This window comes from Schistocerca nitens, chromosome 3, assembly GCF_023898315.1.
Source record: "Schistocerca nitens isolate TAMUIC-IGC-003100 chromosome 3, iqSchNite1.1, whole genome shotgun sequence".
In the NCBI taxonomy this organism is placed as follows: Eukaryota; Metazoa; Arthropoda; class Insecta; order Orthoptera; family Acrididae; genus Schistocerca; species Schistocerca nitens.
The window spans coordinates 748,574,233-748,594,816 of NC_064616.1; the positions used below are offsets into that span (position 1 = coordinate 748,574,233).

The window sequence follows — 20,584 nt, forward strand, 5'->3', positions numbered from 1 at the left end:
TTGTTTAAGGAAATCTAAGTAAACAAATGGCAGGGCTGTATACAAAATTTTCAGCAACCACCACATAAAGTAGTTTGGTCCCACGGTCTATTTAAACAAAACATCTCCAACATTAGCTGCACTAAGAAATAAAGCCCAATGACTTGACCACTGTAAAGAAGCACCACACACTTTGGTTAGCCTGCTCACACTGATCTCCTATCAGCACACCTCTGAGGAAAAATATTGTGCACAAAGAAATTTTTCCTGTAACAGTACATGCACACCTGTGGTAGGTGTAACTATCTATGAGGAAAAATGGCATGTATCACTTAGAATTAAGTTTAATAAATTATGGAGAAAAAGTTCAAATTTCTTATAATTAGAGTCTTTATTTAAGCACTGTTTACACCGCATACACACACTTAAAACCCTTTTTTATTTAAAATATTGTAAATACATTAGTCTCTGGTAAAATTAAATATCAAGTACATTTGAGGTTTCAGTGTACAGAATTTGACAGATTTAACAAACAATATTACCTGTACAAATATCATGCTACAATGGATACTGCAGCTTAAGTTAATAAAATGTTTGCCTTTGGCAAGATTGAACTTTGAACATCACAGCCATATAAGGATATAATGCCCACTGCAATAGACACAAACTCTGACTATATTTTATGTGTTTATCTTTAATTAAATACCAATATATGGTCTATCATAAATAACACATTTCTTCACCAAGAAGTAAGGAACTATAAAAATACCACTACTGATCACTCCTGAAGGGAGGAGATACATTATTTATCCTATACATCACAGCTTTACATCACAGCCTGAATAGATAATACAAGTGTGTTCATAACTATGTTACAAAATGTGTTACAAGTAGATCTTGCAAAAGTTCCATAAATATTGTGGTCTATTAAGTTATTAGTGTAAAAGTTGTTTCTTTATTTCAACTTGATTTTAAAGTGTAAAACATGAATGTCACAGCACGGGTTGGGGATTAACCAATCAGATTTTATTAATGATTAGAGCTTTACACCAGAAATACTTACCTCCAGAGTGATAAGTGAGACTGATACACAGGAACAAAGAGCAAAGTGCAACTGACCCAGTATTATCATTTCTGTACAATCAAAGGAGCATCAGGGGTAGTTAGGAATGTGCTGTGCATAATCTGATAATGTTGGAAATCAATATGTTGGAATGTTATAGTGTCCTCTTAGCAATTTCTTTCTAGGTATATTAACTTTCCATTATAGAGAAGAGGATTCAGACAGTATTTCTTAATGAAAAAAAACCTGAATTAATTCTCTAATAATTAGCTTCTTTGAATTAGATTCAAATGGAGTATGACTCCTGCATGGAAATATAGTTCAATTCTTTTCCAATCAATGGTGTGAGTCACGACTTACATTCACATTGTGAGAAGGCGACATTGGAACAAGAATGGATAAATACGGTTTTAAATTGATTACCACAAGGCTGTGCTGAAGTGCTACTGCAAGTCTGAAAATAAATAAATGCAACTGAAGTAGCAAAAGTGTTAGTCATCCACCTGTTCAAATAATTACCTACATTTGGAATAAATTTGAAGCTAATAGTCCTGTAACTGATGTGAATAAGTGAAGATACAGAAGAAAACAAAAGAACCAAATTCAGCTACCAGTGTTGTATTCCACCACTTTACACAAACACTGAAACATCTGTGAATCAGCATGCACACAAATGTGAGTATGGCAATCAGAAGAAACCACCAACTGTAAAAGGTTTAAAATGAATTGCTCATTTCAAAACTACTTATTGTTATGAACAAGCACAGCCTGGACTAAATGTTTCAGTATTGTGGTTAGTGTGGAGACCTAGGTCGCAAGGATGAAGGTTTTAAAGAAATAATAAAAGTGGTATGTCTGACGAGGTGTAAACTATCAGAAATATGTGATCTATGATCTTATAGACGCCCATATTCTTGTGGGTACCGAAGTGAATCTGACAGGGGATCACTATGTTGTTCATCATCACATGGTTTGATTGATCAGTTCTTTAAATGTACTGTAACTGGTGAGGTGTATCTTAATATGCTCCAAATATTGATTTTACTCCATTATTCCATCACTTTTAGGTGACGAGAAATTTTACCTATAAAAAGATGACGATGATAATGATGCACACTGCTAACATTGACTCATGTCAATGGATAGATAAAAATGCCTTTTGCCTGCCACACACTACAGGCCTCACATCCACATTTCTACCAATGGAAGATCATGTCTGAAATTTCTTAACAACTGCAAACAACAGTGAAGGTTCTACAAGAGAGCATTGAAGCATCGTACAGTCATCACAGCAGACACATTGACACGTGTAGTTGGTATAGCATTTAGTGGCACTGACACTTTAGTGCTTGATGATAACTTTGGCGACCCAGAATGACTCATGGATGGAATCTGTAGTCATATTGTTCCAAAGATAGTGAATGTGAAAGAGTGAATACTTCTTTATACCCTTTGGCAAAGCAAATTCTCAAACTGCACTATCATCTTTCCTCTTTGAGAGAATCTATCATTTATCCTGATCTAAGTTAGGCATAAAGTAAAGTTCTAAGAAAATATTTACTTACATACTTCGGGCACTTCTAATAAAGGACAGACGAAAGAAGACCATGTATACAGTTTAGGCAACAACACCCACCAGGGCTGTTTCCCCACAAGTAAATAGTTCTCAAATTTATTTTTACTGTATTAGTACTTAGTTTAGGAATTCAGATCTACTCATTACAAAGTTCAGGAAACTAAACTATAAAGCAAAATATATATTTCAACATACTACTCACTTTTTTTACACAATAATGATGAAAGTGCATATTATTATCTAAATCCCAGTATTTCAGAGAAAGTATGAAAGTTACAACAATAACGCAGTGTCAGAGATAGAAGACAACAATTTGGCAGTGATGTCTGCAATTCTGGACATTAGTATTGATATAAAAGTTTTATAACAGTGTAACAAATCTCTTCTAGAACTTGATAACCAGTACTATACACTTATTGTATCATAATTGTAAGTGGTATCTGTCAGTTTCATTCCAGCTACAATTAAGAATGGTATCAGTACAGTAATAATTACATATAAATAATATGGTAATGGGTAAGTTGTACCGCAGGGCCAAAGCCACAAGCCCCGTCTAGTAGAATCTCTAATGTGATGACTGAGTAATGCTGCAATAAGTAACCATGAATATCTTTTCATCATAGAGTATTTCAGTACATAACCAACAACTACTCCTATACCAAAAACTAATAATGGTATTGATGTGCAGTGCAGGAATGGACGAGACTTCAATTGTAAAGCATTCTGAAACAAAAATTTAGAGTTAAATTAATTTCATCTTCTAAATCAATGTGTATTTTAATAATTTACTTTTGTGCCAGTAAAAGTTATGAGAAAGAGTGGCCAAATGTGGCAAGTGGTGCAAGTGTTGACACAGTATCTGAGCAGTCTGTGTGTGGTGAGCATGGTAGCACATTTTGAGGTAATAGACTTTGAATGCGAGACGATAATCAGTACAAGATACATCTGTCGCACAATATTGGGGAATCATAAGAATTAGGGTTTCCAAAGTCAACAGTATCTATGATGCATCTTCAATATTGCAGAGACTATCAGAAGTGCATGATGAATGGGAACTTATTTCTCCTAGGACTGTCCAGAGAGGAATGCACCACAAGGACTTCAGCAACTGATAACTGAAATGACATCCAGTGCCTTCCCACAATGTTTGGCACTCAAGTGTAGTATTAGAAATCCAGGGCCTTCCCAAGACATTTGGCACTCTTGGTGACAACACAACATTAAGTGATGCTACTTCCAGCAACAGGCCAAAGACAAATTACTTAAATATGCCTTTGTGAAGGACACCTTTTTTAATTCCCATCACCATTTCTCTACAGTTTATTTAAAGAAGCAGCTTGATACAGTTTACATTTCATATATTAAAAGTCACTGAAAATAACTCTGTGGCAGGTATTTCCAGATTAGATACAACCTAAAAAAGTTAGAGTTTGTCCATAACCTCAAATTAATAATACAAAAGGATAATATCCAACAGCTGGGATCCATTTATACTATGAAACAAATCTCCTTAGACCAACAAACAGGAATAATTAAAAAGGACTGGTAAATCAATGCAGTATTCAGTATGAAGATGATCTTTCCCCACATCAGATTGCACAAGTTCCATCACTTGTAAAATTACAATATGCATCCTGATTGAAATATCTCTATTAATTGTGGAAATTTTGTCCTTATGGAGAGTTGCTCCATTGTTTCAATCAAATCTGCAGTACTGGAAAATCATTCCTGAACATGCAAGTTTACTTTTACAATGATATTTTATGAATAATCTTTTGAGGGCATCCAAAATGATAAACCACTACAAATGTCTGAAATGAGAAAACTCGTGGTATTATGAGTGATGATTTAAAGATGCAAATGTTTAACTAAACAGACAACTTTCTGTGGTGGTGGTGGTGGTGGTGGTGGTGGTGGTGGTGATGGTAACTGTCATCCACTCAAGATTCACTCCTGGATGACAACAACCCTGACACTTTCCAATCCATTGTAGTCTTCAGCTACGAACATCCATATTGCTTCTGTATGTTTTGTAATGTCATCTACCCACCTATTGTTACCTCATTATCTTGGACTTTGCCTTATACCTCAGAATCCAGCAAAAACCTTTCTTGGTCCATTGCCATTCATTTTCCTTGGTACATGTCCCACTGACCTAAGTTAATTTTCAGTATAGTGATAATCATATTATCTACTCCATTTTGTTCCCTATCTGTTCACTTGTCTCTTCTAGTTATTCCCAACATGCACCTCTCCACTACCCATTGAGCAACCTGGAAGTTTTGAATGTTTGTCTCATTAAAAGTCCATTTCTTACTGTCACTAATAAGAACAGTTAACACCAACTGGAAAATTTTCTTTTTGATCTTATTAGAAGCTCAATATTGAAAACCCAATTTAGTTTACCAACAACGTGCAAGCATATTTTTGCTGTTTGTTTATTTTGCTGCCCATCTAGTCAGTCTCCAACTGCACTAGATACAAAAACACAACTGGTTCTATGAAGTCATTATTAACAACTACAACTTTCCTTTCAATTTGTTGACTGTACATCATTTTAGTTTTGTCAAAGTTGATTTTTATACCTACTTTCAACCTTGTCCTACTAAGTTCTTCCATTTGTTGCTGATTTTTACCTGCACTGGAGATGAACCGTATAATTTCATCAGCAAAATGAAGCTAGTTTAGATATATTCTATTATAAAGTATTTCTTTTTGTGTTTCCCCAGTTTATGGATATGGTAACTTCCTATAGAACTGCTGAGAATACTTTTGGAAATATGGAGTCTTCTAGCCCGACCCCCATTTCAACTTTGAATTTTTCACTATCCTTGATAAATCTAGTGGAAACTGTAGCACTGACATTTATACTCTTCAGCATACTAACAATCATTGAATCAATATCCTGTTTCTCAAGGATTGTTTGAACAGAGTCAGTTTAAACTGAGTCAAAAGTTTTCTGAAAATCTATCAATTCCAGGCAAAGTGTTAATTCATATGCACTACTCAATTCTATAACTTCATTCACGACCAGCAAATGGTCCACAGTGCTATATCCCCTTCTCAAGCCAGCTTGTTTCTTTGCCTGATTAAAATACAATTTTTTTGTTTTGCTTGGTTATAATTTTACTCAATATCTTTTACATTATAGAGAGGAGTGTCAAACGACGTAAGTTTCTAATTTCTGTCTCATTTTATATCAAGTAGCATTTTTCCAATTTTGGGAAATTATATTCTCCACTGGTGTTCTGTAAATACACCTTCAAGTTTCTTTTCTTTACCTTTCCTACAGCTTTCACAATTTCTATTGGAGCACCAACTTCAGGCATCTCTCCTTTTTTCATTCCATGAATGATCTTTCACACCTCACCTTCGGGATGTTTTGGAATGCCAACTTCGTGACAGGCCTCACCGACTGACATCGATATCTCTCCTCAGTGCAACACTCCGTGAAGAATGGGCTTTTGAACGATGTATCCTGCTTTTTATACATTATATCAACTTACATACTATGCATAAAAAATTTAAGCCTGTAGGTGAACTTCATTACTAAGTAGCAGGTCGCTGAAAATAGGAAAATTGGTGCATGACTAATGATTGGGTACACCCCCTTGAGACTTGAAACAGGAATTCATCAGAAATGGTTAGAGTTAGGACAGTGCAATTTGGTAGTTTTACTATTACAACATATATGTATCCATGTACCAAAAGTGGCTAAATTCTGAAATGGTCACCCTAGGATCCACCAAAATATCTGTGATTTTACACACAATGGCCCAGCATAATGTTATGAATCACAGTTTGGACCCCTCCAGCTCTGTACCTCTTTGACTGAAAAGGCATTTCTGCTTTTACTACCACATGGTATATTTGGCTATTAAATTTCCGTGTTCCAAAATGCATTCTTTTGTGTGGCAAACAGGTAGTCTTCACAAGTAAATAATTTATGGCTGCAAACTGACATCACACAGCTCAATTTGCCATTAGTTTCTTCATGTAAAGTTTATCTCCCTAACACACTTCCACATTCATATAGGCCAACCTTTGTACTAAAGTCTCCCAAAAAAACTAACAATACATACTTTAAAGGTCTTTATAAAACTTTCCTTGTATTCCTTCTGCTTGCTCTGTAGCAAGCATAGACATCTGTTGTTATTGTTATATTCCTGAATTTTCCTTCTATTCTCAGCTCACTGTGTCTTTTGCTTATAAGTTAAATTCCAAGAGACTTCTTCTTATTTGTTTTGTTGTTATAAATCCTGCTCCTTGCCCTTGTCACTCACGTCTGCATCAACAGCATACTCTGAAAGTGGAGAGTACTTCTCATACCACTAACTGATTCCTCTCTTCCCTGATACACTCTCAAATGGCGCATGGGAAGAATGATTGTTGGTAAGCCCCTGTATTAACTATAATTTCTAGAATTTTCTCACTGTGCTCATTTTGTGAGATTTATGTGGAAGGAAGTAATATGCTGTCTGACTCTTTGCAGATATTGCTCTCTCAATATTTGAACAGTAATCCTCTCGATGATGCACAATACCTCTCTTATAAGTCTGCAACAGGAGTTTGTTGAGCACCTTTGAAATGCACTCACAAAGACTAAATGATCCCATGACAAAACACGCTGCTCTTTGTTATATCTTCTCTATCTCTCTTGTCAGTCTTACCTGGTAAGATTGATTAACAACACACAACAACTGGTGAAACAAGCATCTCGTATACCACTTCCTTTGTAGATCAGTAACATTCCCTTAAGATTCTTCCTATGAATCTTTGTCTGGTATCAAACAGTGCCTAATGGCAGAAATTCAGCTTCATTCTACCTGTCACTTTTCGATGTCAGTTAATAATTTTTAAAAAAGCAACAACAACCAGATACGGCACCTTCTTGTACTGCCACAATACTGTACTTAAACTTCATGATCTCTTCAACTATTTCTCTCATTTTCCATGTTTCAACATTGTTCATGTATTCAAAGTTACTACAGCCAAATCTTTTGTCCCTTCCCTCCGCTACAGTCATGTTCTGTATATCTTGTCCACTATCAGAGGCTCTTGTGGTTCCATAATATGAGACTTCTATAGTGTGAGGTTTGTGATGTGCCCTTATTCCCCAAGGAAGGTTGGCTTCTCTACACATTTTGAGCCCTCCCTGACCTACGACACACAATGTCTGGCTTCTCTGCCGATGCTTGTCCAGCTTGGGTGGGGCCCTGCTAGCTGCTATGCTATTGCTGGCACAGCACTCAGCTTCCTTGAAGCACACAAACCCTTGCTTCTGTGAGAAGGCATGCTTGCCCTCAACTGCAATTAAACAACACATACAGTTCCTACACAACATTTTGCTTACAATGACATTCTGCTGTCCTACAGGCTCGTGCAATTAGTGAAACTGAAAATACCAGATTTCTGTAATAGAGGAAAGATGGGAAGCTACGGATGGCATATGGCATGTATTCCCAAAACCTTGTGTTAGCTGAATGCAGCTATATTCACAATTAGAATAATGGCCACTGTCAGTAGCAACGATAGACTGAAATTTGTTTACTTTGCAGAATTCATGTTAACATAACATAGTAGTATTTCCGAGCTGGGGAGGGAGGTGTTCATGTAGTTAAGACACAAACAATACTTTCAGCCCAAAATCAATCCATCATAAAACTTAGTGGTGTTAATTCACAACACTGAAGTCAGATTCTAACAAACCGTTTGTTTTTATACTGAAACCACTATACCTATAAAGGGCTACCAGTATTAAATGTGTGGTTCTGAAAACGAAATTGCCTAAAGGAACAGTGCAGCTAAATGTTTCAAATAAATATTTAAATACAATTCAATAATGTGTATGGCATTCTGAATCACAGGCCCCAACATTTTCAGAGGATCACAGAAGAGTTGAAGGCTGCCGATTACAAAAAGCAGATTCTCAAATCAAAGTTGTAACCATTTCTCTAGACAAATTCTTGTTCCACACAGGAATGCCTTACGTTCACTTATTTGTCTTATGAAAATCATACCTCACTGAAATGAACAGTATAGAAAGAAAAATAAATTAATGCAAAGAATATTCCTGCATTTTCATCCATTACAGCCTTACTTATTTGGGTTTTTCTCCTCAAATTTCTGTTAAATATAGGATGGTCCTACCGAGAAGTCATGACTGACAAATCCAGCATTTCTTGCTCATTATTGAGTGAATTGAATTAAATTTCTCATACTGAAGGAACTATGGAATGGAAGCTAGCAAGTAATGATTAAGTTGTACTTGTGGTGTTCCATAAATCAAGCCATTTCGATTAACTGAAATGCTTGATACCACTTCGACAACACACAACCACACAATCACCTTTCAGCCTAACCTAGACCTTGGGCTATGTTGCAGGCTTGTCTGTAACAAAAAAAAAAAAAAAAAAAAAAAAAAAAAAAAAAAAAAAAAAAAAAAAAACTAACATAGATGCTAGAGAAATACTGTCAGTGTCCTGCTCTCTTTCTGTTTAGACATGTCTGGTGTCACAACACATCAGCATTACATTATGAAAGGAAGCAGATATCCAGTATCAGTAGGTTCAGATGATCCATCATTCCTCCCCAAGTGTGGCACATCAACTGACGGCTCAACACTTGTCCTTTGCAATAGGACAACCAAACAATTCATTCTTTATAAGGAAAAAAAATGATTGGTTGAGGGAAACTCTCACCAAGCTTGCAAAGCAGTAAGATAGGGTTTCTTAGTGGTCAAATAAGATACATGATTTGAATACTATATCAGAATTTAAAGAATGTGAAAAAATATAACCAAATACTCAATAGGGTGATAAGAGAAACCAAAAGACATAATAATGATAGCTATATATGAAGCACAAAAAAATAGACTAAATCTGTCTTCAGAAACTAGCACAGGCTGGTCATCATTAGAAAGTATTTCTCTGGTAATAGAAAATAACAGATTCAAGAGATTTAGATAAGTAAATTAATGACTATTGCAGCAACAGAGCAAATTAGTTATTCCAAAAGCATTGTGCAGCCACACCTAAGAACCTTCTAAATAATTTAAGCATTACTCTTAAATACGCATTCCTTCATGAAGTCACAAAGATTGAAGGTAATGCAGTCATTAAAAAAATAGGTATGAACTGCATGATCTCTCTGAAAAATCATTTAAAAAGGCATCTCATTATGTAATAAAGCCACTAAAATACATAGTAAACATATTCTTCTCAACCTGAAGTTTCCCCAGTAGCTGAAAAACTCATTAGTTCAATACATGGGCTACTGATAATGCAAGCTGCCATTATCCAGTAACCCAATTAAGTGTATTCTTAAAAAATAAGAAAGAGGCAAAGTATGAGCATTTCAGTGCTCTCTTTGAAGTATTAGGTGAAAGAGAGCATGCAACTGACACGCAACATCTTCCTAGAACTGTCAAAAGCATTTGAAAAACTGTGACAATGGCATTTTTTCTCACAAACAAGCCCAATAATGTGTGAAGACAATGGATAAAGTCTTAAAAAAATGATACAACCAGTCTAGTCACAAGAAAACCATATCTATTACAAATGTTCCTGTTATTTATGCTACCACTGTTTAGGAATACAACAATATTATGAAAAGGATAGCCGCTACCCTCCATTAGTAGAGGTGCTGAGCCACAGGTAGGCACAACAAAAAGACTGTCACAAAATGAGCTTTTGGCCAACAAGGCCTTTGTTGAAAAGACGACAGACAGACAGACATACGTGTGTGTGCGCGCGCGCGCGCGCGCACACACACACACACACACAACACACACACACACACACACACACAAAATCCCTGGCAGCTGAAGTCGGAAGTCCAGCTTCAGCTGCCAGAGACTGTGGTCATGTGTGTGCAAGTTGTGTTTGCGTGAGTGTGTTTGTGTGTCTGTTTTCTTTCTTGACAAAGGCGTTGTTGGCCAAAAGCTCATTTTGTGACAGTCTTTTTGTTGTGCCTATCCGCAATTCAGCATTTCAACTATATGGATAGTACCAACGGTCCTTTTCATAATATTGTTACATCCTATCCTAGATTTTCCATTGTTTGATTGTTTAGGAATGGTTAGTCATAATTTGTTTTTCCTTCACAAACTTCACTTTTGAGGCAAAAAAAAATTGGTTTTAACAAATAACACTTTCAGACTCAAAATTAATGTGCACACATTTCTAGAACATTTGCCACATTTATGACAATACTGGTACTGACTTTGTAGCAATCAAATTTGTATTACACACACAGAAAATTGCTGTCTGCTGGATTATTCATTATTATCAAACTTATTATATGAGGATAATTATTAACCTTTAACTTCCCAGCATGTTCATATGGACACAACTGCTGTATAGTTCTCTTCTCTCTTCATTGTCAGTTTAAAATAATTTTTTGCGGTGGCAGTCATGTATTCTTATCAGAGGGGGTCTGAATTTTACATTCATTGTTTTAATGCTTCACTGGTACCATGTACATTGTAACTGTGACAGTCTGTTTTGTAGGTCGTGCTTTCATAATAGCAATGGAGCATACTGAAGTAAGTATGTTTTCTGAAGAACTTCATTTTTCCAAATGAAAATTTTTGCTCTAAATCTAAATATGTTTATTGAGATTTTTATTTTAGAGAAGTTGTTATCCATCGATTCACTTTCTGTTTATGATGTGAGTATTTCAAATGTGTCGATATGGACACACTGGGCAGTTGCAGGGTCAAAAATGATTCAATTTCTTTATCTCTTTTATTTCATAACAGAGGCCTGGCACAATCTTTCCAGGATGGTTTGACTGCACAATGTGTTACACATCCCATCTGAGGGAGCGAACCTTCCTCAGGGTGATGGAATTTACATCATACCCCCCTGATCCAGCAGTTTTCATGGATGAGGATTTAGGTGTTGGTGAGGAAGGGGAATACCAGACTGGGGCAAAGCAGAAATAAAATCCACAGATACGCAAATAGAAACTGATTTGAGAATTACACATTACAGACACAGAAATAAGCAAAAACATGGGTTAATGGGGCACTAATGTTAAATCTGAAATCTTTTTCTGATTCAAGCATTCACATAAATGTTGACAAGTCTGCTGTGGAAATTTTAGAGTTATTTCTTCATGTGATACAATTCCTATTTGATGAGTCAAACAACTACACACTTTTTAAGAACTTTCCAAATCATAACATAACATGAGAAGAAATGAGATGTTTCCTAGGCATCCTTGTCAGTAAGAGGTTATACTGGGATTACAATCTAGGCACAAGAAACAAATTTATATGCATTGCCATGAGAAGAAATCATTTTGAACAAATGCTTAGGTGTCTGCACTGTAACAACAATAACAAGTTTGATGAAAAGAACAAGATGTGGAAAATTAGACTCTTTACTGGAAGAGTAAGAGGCAAATTTAATACACTTATTGTTCCTAGTTACACAGTGACATGTCTTATGATGAATCAATGATAAAATATTTTGGGAGACACTCTTGCAAGCAGTTTATCAGTGGGAAACCCATATGATTTGTTTACACACCACCTCTGTATACCTTGTAAATTTTTCCTTTTGTCAAGGAAAATTGCTACATGCAAATACAGCATATAAAAAGAGTTTGGTAATGCTGCTGCCCCACTCATTCAGATGGCAGATGATTTAAGACTGAAAACTTCCATTTAATTTCTTTTTTAACAACCTATAAGCTACTTCCATTTAATTTCTTTTTTGACAACCTATTTACATTATTTGCTGTTCTGTCATTCCTGAGAAGAAAATGTTTTGGAAGAACAGGCACTATTAGATAAAACAGAGTTCCCAAACCTTGGCCCATTTCTTCAAAGCAAGTACTAGTTAGAAAGGGGATATTTTGAACCTTCACTTTTCAAGGATGGTGGCATTATTGTCAAAAAATGGGTGGACAATTCAGTGGTTGCTGTAGCTTCTACCTGTGAAGGAGTTGAAACCATATCATCCATAAGAAGATATTCTGCAAAGGTAAAGTAGCCAATTCAAGTACAATGTCTGCAGTTTATTGCAACTTATAATAAACACATGGGAGGAGTGAATAGGGTGGATCAAAATATTGCCATTTACAGAACAAATATTCAAAACAAAAAATTGTACTGGACTTTACTTTCTTGGCTCACTGACATACCCATACACAATGTGAGGCAGCTGAAAAAAGGAACAGGGGCTGGGATTATGCAACTTGAATTCAGGAGAGAATTTGTGAATCCTGTAAAGGGAGCAGGCAGGCCCTCTATCAGTTCCACATGCGAATATAATTTGCATGTTCCAAGTGATAGAAGATACGATGGTATACAAAACTATATCAAGAAGACTGAGAAAAAGAGAAGATGTGTACATTTGTACTGCAAACAGAAATCGGCAGTTCAGTTCAGTTCACAAAAATATAGGAAATGTGATGTAGAATTGTGTGCAGAATGTGTTGAAGTATACCACAAAAGTCCAAATTTTGCCTTAGCTGTAATAAAATGTACTTAATAAAAAATATCTGTAACTTAATTTCAATGCCATGAACAAATTTCAAACATGCATTATGCGCCTAGTGTGTTCACATGGACACTTTACGTTACACACACACTATGAGAAAGAAAGATGAAGTAATAGCTTGTTTGCATTATTTCGATGTATAAGAAGCTAATAAACTGAAAATAAAGTAAAATATCCAATTGTGAAAAATGTGGACACCCAGGGGTTAAGCAGTAAACAGAATTATTAAACATGATATGCACTGTCCTGAAATGTGATGCAATCGATTCCCAAAAGTGGTAAACAATTTTTTTTTTTTTTAATCATGCACTTCTGCAAACTAAAATGTGTATTTCCTACTACTGTTGACAATAATGCAGCAGCAGTTGTGCTGTATTTCTTACTCTTGTTGACATAGTGCACCGGAGAATATACACTGTGCTAGGTTTTCATGTTGTTAGTTGCGTACCCACCACTAGAATCTGGTACACATGGTGTTAATCAAGTATTTGTTGGAGAAAAAAGATTTTCAAGTGTTGTTGCTCCTGAATCTCTTTTATAGGTATTATTTGTTACATTCTGCCATATATAATCTAGAATGAAATGTTCTGATAAAACTTCCTAGTGCACTTACATTTATTTTATGCAGATATCATGCTATATTCAACTGGAACATGCAGGGTTACAAACGGAGTGCTTGGCCCCTTTATGTAAGAAAAAAGAAAGCCCATACACTGAAGGTGATGTTAAAGCTAATGGTTCTGGAAGAAGTTAATCAAGTATTTGTTGGAGAAAAAAGATTTTCAAGTGTTGTTGCTCCTGAATCTCTTTTATAGGTATTATTTGTTACATTCTGCCATATATAATCTAGAATGAAATGTTCTGATAAAACTTCCTAGTGCACTTACATTTATTTTATGCAGATATCATGCTATATTCAACTGGAACATGCAGGGTTACAAACGGAGTGCTTGGCCCCTTTATGTAAGAAAAAAGAAAGCCCATACACTGAAGGTGATGTTAAAGCTAATGGTTCTGGAAGAAGTTTAACCTCTATTGGGTCAAGATGAATGTTCAATATCAGTTGTCAGCTTTGGCCAGCGACATAACATTAATTGCTGCTGTCATGGTACCTTTTGCTGCACATATTCGCAGCTTTCTTGTTAGTTGCTAAAGTTAAGGAATATGAAAGTACAAAACAGGTTGTGGTGACACATTCATATGGAGCTTAGCTTGAGGTATAGGGTAAGTTGGAAGGTGACAGTTTGGTTGAGAGCTGGCAAAGGCAACAAAAATGAAACTAAATAAAGCTGGTTGTGGTGACAGACTGAATGTAGCTTAGAATGTTTGGCTTTTTAAAAAATGCCAATAACATTACATTATATTCCCCTTACTGTTTGTGGCATTTGCCACATATTTCCTACGTCACTGGTCAAAGCTGATGCTCGTATCAAAAATTCCTCTAGTAGAAGAACCAGAAAGCTATGCCTGTGAACAAAGCTGTGGCAAGTACACAGAAGAGAAAGGAAACTGAGTAGACTGATTTGGATTCAAATATATCCCTGAAGAGTGATGAGAGCCTAGATGTGTCAGGCCCTTTGAAGGATCCATGCCAGATCCTACTATAATGACTAATCCAACACCTATAGATGGAGAAGATTATATCTTGGCTAAATTTCAACGAGAAAAGAGATACTCATACAGCTACAGGTATGTTTCAACCAAACAAAAAGTACTACAAAATGACATAGAATGAAAGTGTTGTGATAGGGAAAAACGGCAGTTCCTCATGTTACTACAGGGGGTGGGAAATTTCAAATGAGGGATCTGCTTTGTGTTTAATGGTCCTGTTGATGTTCATGAAATATATTATTACAAATAGAAAAAACCAATGAAGTAATTTTTGTAGTTAACTATTACATATGTTTTATGCTATAATTATAAAAATACAGAAAAATACCCATTATATGTAGGCCTATATAATTTACTGGTTTCCCTATCTCATTTTTATGACCTCAACCTCTTGTCTTCATTGTACATAAGAATATCAGTGTATGTCATATTCCAGACCGGCTGTGCCATATTTAAAATTTTCAGTCAATAAATGATAGCTTTCTAATTTTTTTTCTGGTCTGCATTTGTAACTTTAAAGACTTACACACAGTGTCATTTTGAAGTAGTTTTTACCCGTTACACATACAATTTTATCCTAACAAGTACCTGCACTTTTTCTGTAAACAATACAATAAATTTTATGATTTTGTATCATATTTAGGTAACCTTACCCTACAGGACAACAAATGGTTATAGTAAGGCAAGATAACATCGAATAAAATTTCATTAGATCTACAGCTGCCTTCATGAGGGTCAGGCCATGCTATATTTTTGTTACGGAAGGACACTTTTTCTGTGAAATCTGGGTAAAAAACTTTAATTAGAAATGGAAAACTAGGGCACAACATATATTCTGCAAACTGTTACAAGCAACAGGAATTTCTTTATGCCTATAAATAGTAATATTGTGTTTCCATATTTTCAATATTAATTATTTTACTGAGCGTTACGAAGGACAAGAAAAAGCACATCTTTTTTGATACTTGAATATAAAGATTAATTCCTGCTCTGATGTTTATGTTTCACTAAGCAAATTTTTTAATTGGTTAACTGCACCTGTTTAGTACATAAATAAGGGCATAATAGATTTTTTTAGCTCTTAGATTAAATACTGCATCCAAGAAAGTGAATCGCTGCAGTGTTACGGAAGGACATTTTTTCCCAGCTATACAAATTTGACTTTTAACACAAAATGCATTGTTATTTATTGAATTTTATAACAATAAATGCTACCATACATGTTACATGTTAATTTATTATTGAAATTAAAATTATGTAGCATAGGACAGTGAAATTATTGTTAGTAAAATATAGACTTTGTACATACATAATTTAAAACACTGTTCTGAGAAAGTACCCTTCACATTTAATAAAGTAACACTGGAAAATGGTTTATAAACGTCAAAATAATTGAAAAAATATATACTCAGGCATAACTACTTGCTTAAGAAAGCATGAGTAATGTTGCTGAGATATTTCTTTTTTGTTTTTTTTTAAGAAAGTACCAGGAAAAAAAAACTTTCATTTAGTTATTCTTCATAAACATCAACAGGATCTGAAAATTTATAAGTAAGTCTTTCAGAACTACCATTAATATGTGGTTCACTAAACACAGAAATAATGTCAGCAGGAGAAACATTAAAGACATCATTCTGGACAATTTTAAATGTGTTTTTAGTATTGTCTGTTGACTTCATTCCCATCACTTCGTAAATGTCTTTATCAGCATGAAACTTCTGAATAATGCATGCATACCTGTATCACTAAACACTTTGCAAAGTAAAAATGACCCATTAGACAAGACTGAATCATTTGTTAACTTGCTTTGAACTACTTGGTTCTGCTGCTGCTTGAAAATATTTGCACTCTGAATAATTTTGTAGGTCCTTCCACTACTATGCTGCATGGAAAAAACAGAATTTTCCACCAAAAGTGTGATGTGTTTTTTATCAGAAGAGGGTTGTGCAAAATGATATTTTCGAAGGCCACTTATAGGCAAACAGTTATTCCATCGGCTTTCCAACATTTTCTTTACTGCTTCAATTCTTGACTCTGGAACGTAAATCACAATAATACTTTTGGCAAGATCTTTTGCAGCTGTTGCAAATTCTTCTGCATTATTTACTACTATTTTTTTCTGGAGTTTGAAACTAGAAATGACTCTCTTCAGTTCTCCTCCGATGTCATCATGTGGACCCTTTCCATGAGCTGTTTCGAAGTAACTTCGATCAGCTGTTACACCAAAATCTTCTTCATGAAAAAGAAAATCACAAACAGAGAACCGGCTTTTGAACTGACTTGCAGCTCCATCACTGAAGTAATGGACATGTGAAATTGGAAACCCAACTTTTGTTTCCAGATGTGCTAAAACTGCCTGATTGAAAGCATGGACACTGTCCTTACTATGTTCTAAAGAATCATATAGAACACAGTAGTTTATATGCTTTAGTTGAGGACACTTGTAATACACAATGGCTGTAAAAATAGACACACTGGGTGAACACCAGTGAGCCTGCATGATCTCAGATTGATGTTTTATCAAAACGTTTTCTGAGAAATCCTCTAGTACAACAATGTCTGTTTTGGGAAGGACACGTTTTAACGTGTGCAACTCGGAGTGCTACCTATGTGCATTGTAAACATGCTTGGTCAAAGTCTGTAATTGTAAATAAAGTTGTACCTTTGCTTCTGACAACTTTCTTTGCATTTCTTGTTTCTTTGTATGACCTTCTTCTAGACACCATTTATAAAACGTTATTCTTTTGTTTGAATCTAACCCTTCAAAATAGCTGTCAAGATATGAAGTGCCACACTCTTCACAATTCCTGTCTATACAGGTGATATTGGTGGAATCACAAACTGTTTTCCCAAGTACTTCATCTAAACTTTTTGGTATGCTTGGCACATGCTTCTTCAAAGACCTTAATAACATAGCAGCATTTTCATGATAAGTGCAGACACAAACTTCTCAAGCTCTTAGTGTTATAGATACAACATGCTTTGGTCATAATTGTTTAAATTTTGACAGTCCAATGGGTAACTCACCATACTCTTTGCAGAAAAGTTCTAAATTTCTTTAATATTGTATAACAAAAATCTCTTTTGCCTGTACTCTTTACCACGTTTAATAGAAATGAATTCCTTTCTGCCAGAGCACTGCCAGCTTATGTTATCTCTTTGCATTCCTAGCAGTAAAGCCAGCAACTTCAAAAAAACTATTAAGTTTTTGAGGTGAAAAGGATTTGACGAGTTTCGAACTTCAGGCTGCTTGGAAGGTGATTTTGGGAGACATCTCTTGATCCTAGTGGTAGCTTTACCTAACGTGCTAGGTGACATTTTTAATGTTGGATTTGCACTGGTTTGACGAGCAAGGGTGCGTTGCATATTTTTCTTATCTTTTTCATATTTTCGTAAATGACCTATCTTTCCCTCAGCTATTAACTTCTGACGTTTTGCTTCCTTTCTCTCACGATCTTTTTGACGGTACACTTCTGCTGTTACTGGATCATTCATTTTTCAAATTCTGCTTTCCTTAGCATGCTCGGCACCAGTTTTGGCCATCACACCTGCACATATATTCAAGAAACTTGTTATGTCTATATCTGAACCAAAGAAGCAATTGAATTTACATTACATATCCAAAAATTTCATAGTATGCCATTGATGTACATTTTATTTGCAAGCTCAAAGAGTGAACATATGTTCAGCTCAAAGGAAATATGCCATGTTTTTTTAGAGTATAAATTAAAAATTACAAAGCCAAAAAATTGAGAAATTCTTTTTTAAAAGTGTTGCACATAACAATGTCACCTAGTCTTTGCAAAGTAGATTACGATATTCCTTCACTGTTAATAATTATAAAAATATTTGAAAGCTGTCAAATAAATACCAACAGTATTAACAATATGCCTCAGCATGTAAATATTTGACACACTTGCTTATATAACAAATGAAATTATAGCCTACATTCTTCACTCAGGCTTTTGAAGTAATCAGACTTATTCGAAAAAAATTTTTCAGGCTTATGCATAAATAAACAAACTTTGTTTACATTAAACTAATACTTACTTTCAAATTGTTTATAACCTTTATAACCAGCAAATTTACACTTCCAACATGAACAGTCACTTGAAACCTATACAACAATGGAGAGAGAGAGAACAGAAAACTGGAGGGAAAACATCTGACAGAATTGTTTCATTGGCTAGCTAGGTAAAGACATGCTGTGAGTGGCTGGTTTCATTTTTAGAGGGAAACTCAAATAGACATTTATAACAAATGTCCTTCTGTAACAAGTTAGTCATGTTTCATGTGGCTTTATGGTACTTAAGACATCATAATACTCTTCTATTAGGAAATTAAGGAAAATAAAATTTTATATTAACTGTACATTATATTTTATATTGAAATTATGTCAACAATTTGTTACGGAAGGACATTTACAACTTTGGGGGGAATTTTATGTCTTTGATAAACATACCAAATTCCTTCTTTTAATACCAGTTTATTCCTGTTCGGCTAACTTAAGTGCCCACATAGATTTTGTGACAGGATCATCAATGTGTGCGATACAAATAACAAAAATGAAATGTCCTTCTGTAACAGAAAATATTTTATTGTTTCTAAATGTGTGAGAAAAAAACACACTAATAATTTTTTAAAAACGAAAATGACTATACCAAATGAAACTACATAGTTTTCTGAACAAAATAGCAGAAGTTTTTTGGTGATTAAAAGGTTTTTGAATTTCAGTACTTGTGGCATACAATTTCATGGCCTGACCCATGAATTTCCACTCTTTCCCACTTCTACAATAATTAACACTGCACCATTCAGTCTTGACAACACATAATTTCTGAAATCGGCTACTGAAGCTCGAGGAATAATAATAATAACAATAATAATAACTGCTAAGACTTGTCTACTATACTTCATTCAGCTGGAAATATAGAGCCGGCCAAGCCTTCAAATAAGTGAATTTCCCCTGTCTGTAAATGACTACGTTTTAAATAGAACTGGGGAAATGAGACAAAATAAACGTGCCTATAGACACAACATATGAAGCACATATAATAGCATCCTGTATAAATCTACAAAAGTTACTTTAGTGATTCGTACAAAATTCAGATAACTCACTAGCATAATCAGTCATTCAAAACAGCAGTGACAGAAAAAAAGGTCTGAAAATAATAGGATACTGGTTTTACTTTATAAACGATCATAACGGGTTAGTCGTACAAATTACTGGACTAACCTCAAGAGACACGGATCTTGCTGCTACAAAATGATCAACATCAATTGCAGAAGCTGCCAAACAACAAGCAGCAGACTCAGCTAATGAAACGTAGGCTGATACGTGTGCATAATGAACGCACACCAACAACCATGTTAAAAAACCAATTACTCCATGAGTTAAATTGTCTGATAATGACTTGGCTAATTGGTTGTCACTTGCACTAACCACAAAATCCCCAATCACTGGAACAATACCCAACAAACAAGCTATAACATACGTCGTATAACCCATCACAACATTGGGATAACATGTCATAAACGTCAACACGCATTTCAATTCTTGCCCGCTTCAGGCAAAGTTCACACTTTACAGGTAAACATAAACGTCAGTTATCATCTTTGTTGGAGCCAGTGGAAAGAGCAACTTAAATGAGTACAGTAGAACTGGCGTTCGGTTAAAACCTATCGAACATTAAAGAAAACTTTCATAAATCCTTCTTAGGTGATTTAAATATTGGTTCACATGTTTCCGGAATAATATATGAAGTGGTGCGCTATGGGATTCGAGTACTATATTGGAAGCTGGAGTAGCTTTCGATTGTTACTAAAAATCTTAAGCTAACCACG

General features: G+C 35.1%; 1 protein-coding gene across 1 annotated transcript; it reads right to left on the reverse strand.

Annotated features, from left to right (window-relative positions):
- Positions 1–382: 382 nt before the first annotated feature.
- Positions 383–20,339, reverse strand: LOC126248740 (transmembrane protein 267). The gene is made up of 2 exons (XM_049950063.1): positions 19,977–20,339; positions 383–3,341 (listed from the first exon to the last, which is right to left on the reverse strand). The coding sequence occupies exons 1-2, from the start codon at positions 20,271–20,273 to the stop codon at positions 3,024–3,026; spliced, it is 615 nt and encodes a 204-aa protein (XP_049806020.1). The 5' UTR covers positions 20,274–20,339; the 3' UTR covers positions 383–3,023.
- Between the last annotated feature and the right edge of the window lie 245 nt (positions 20,340–20,584).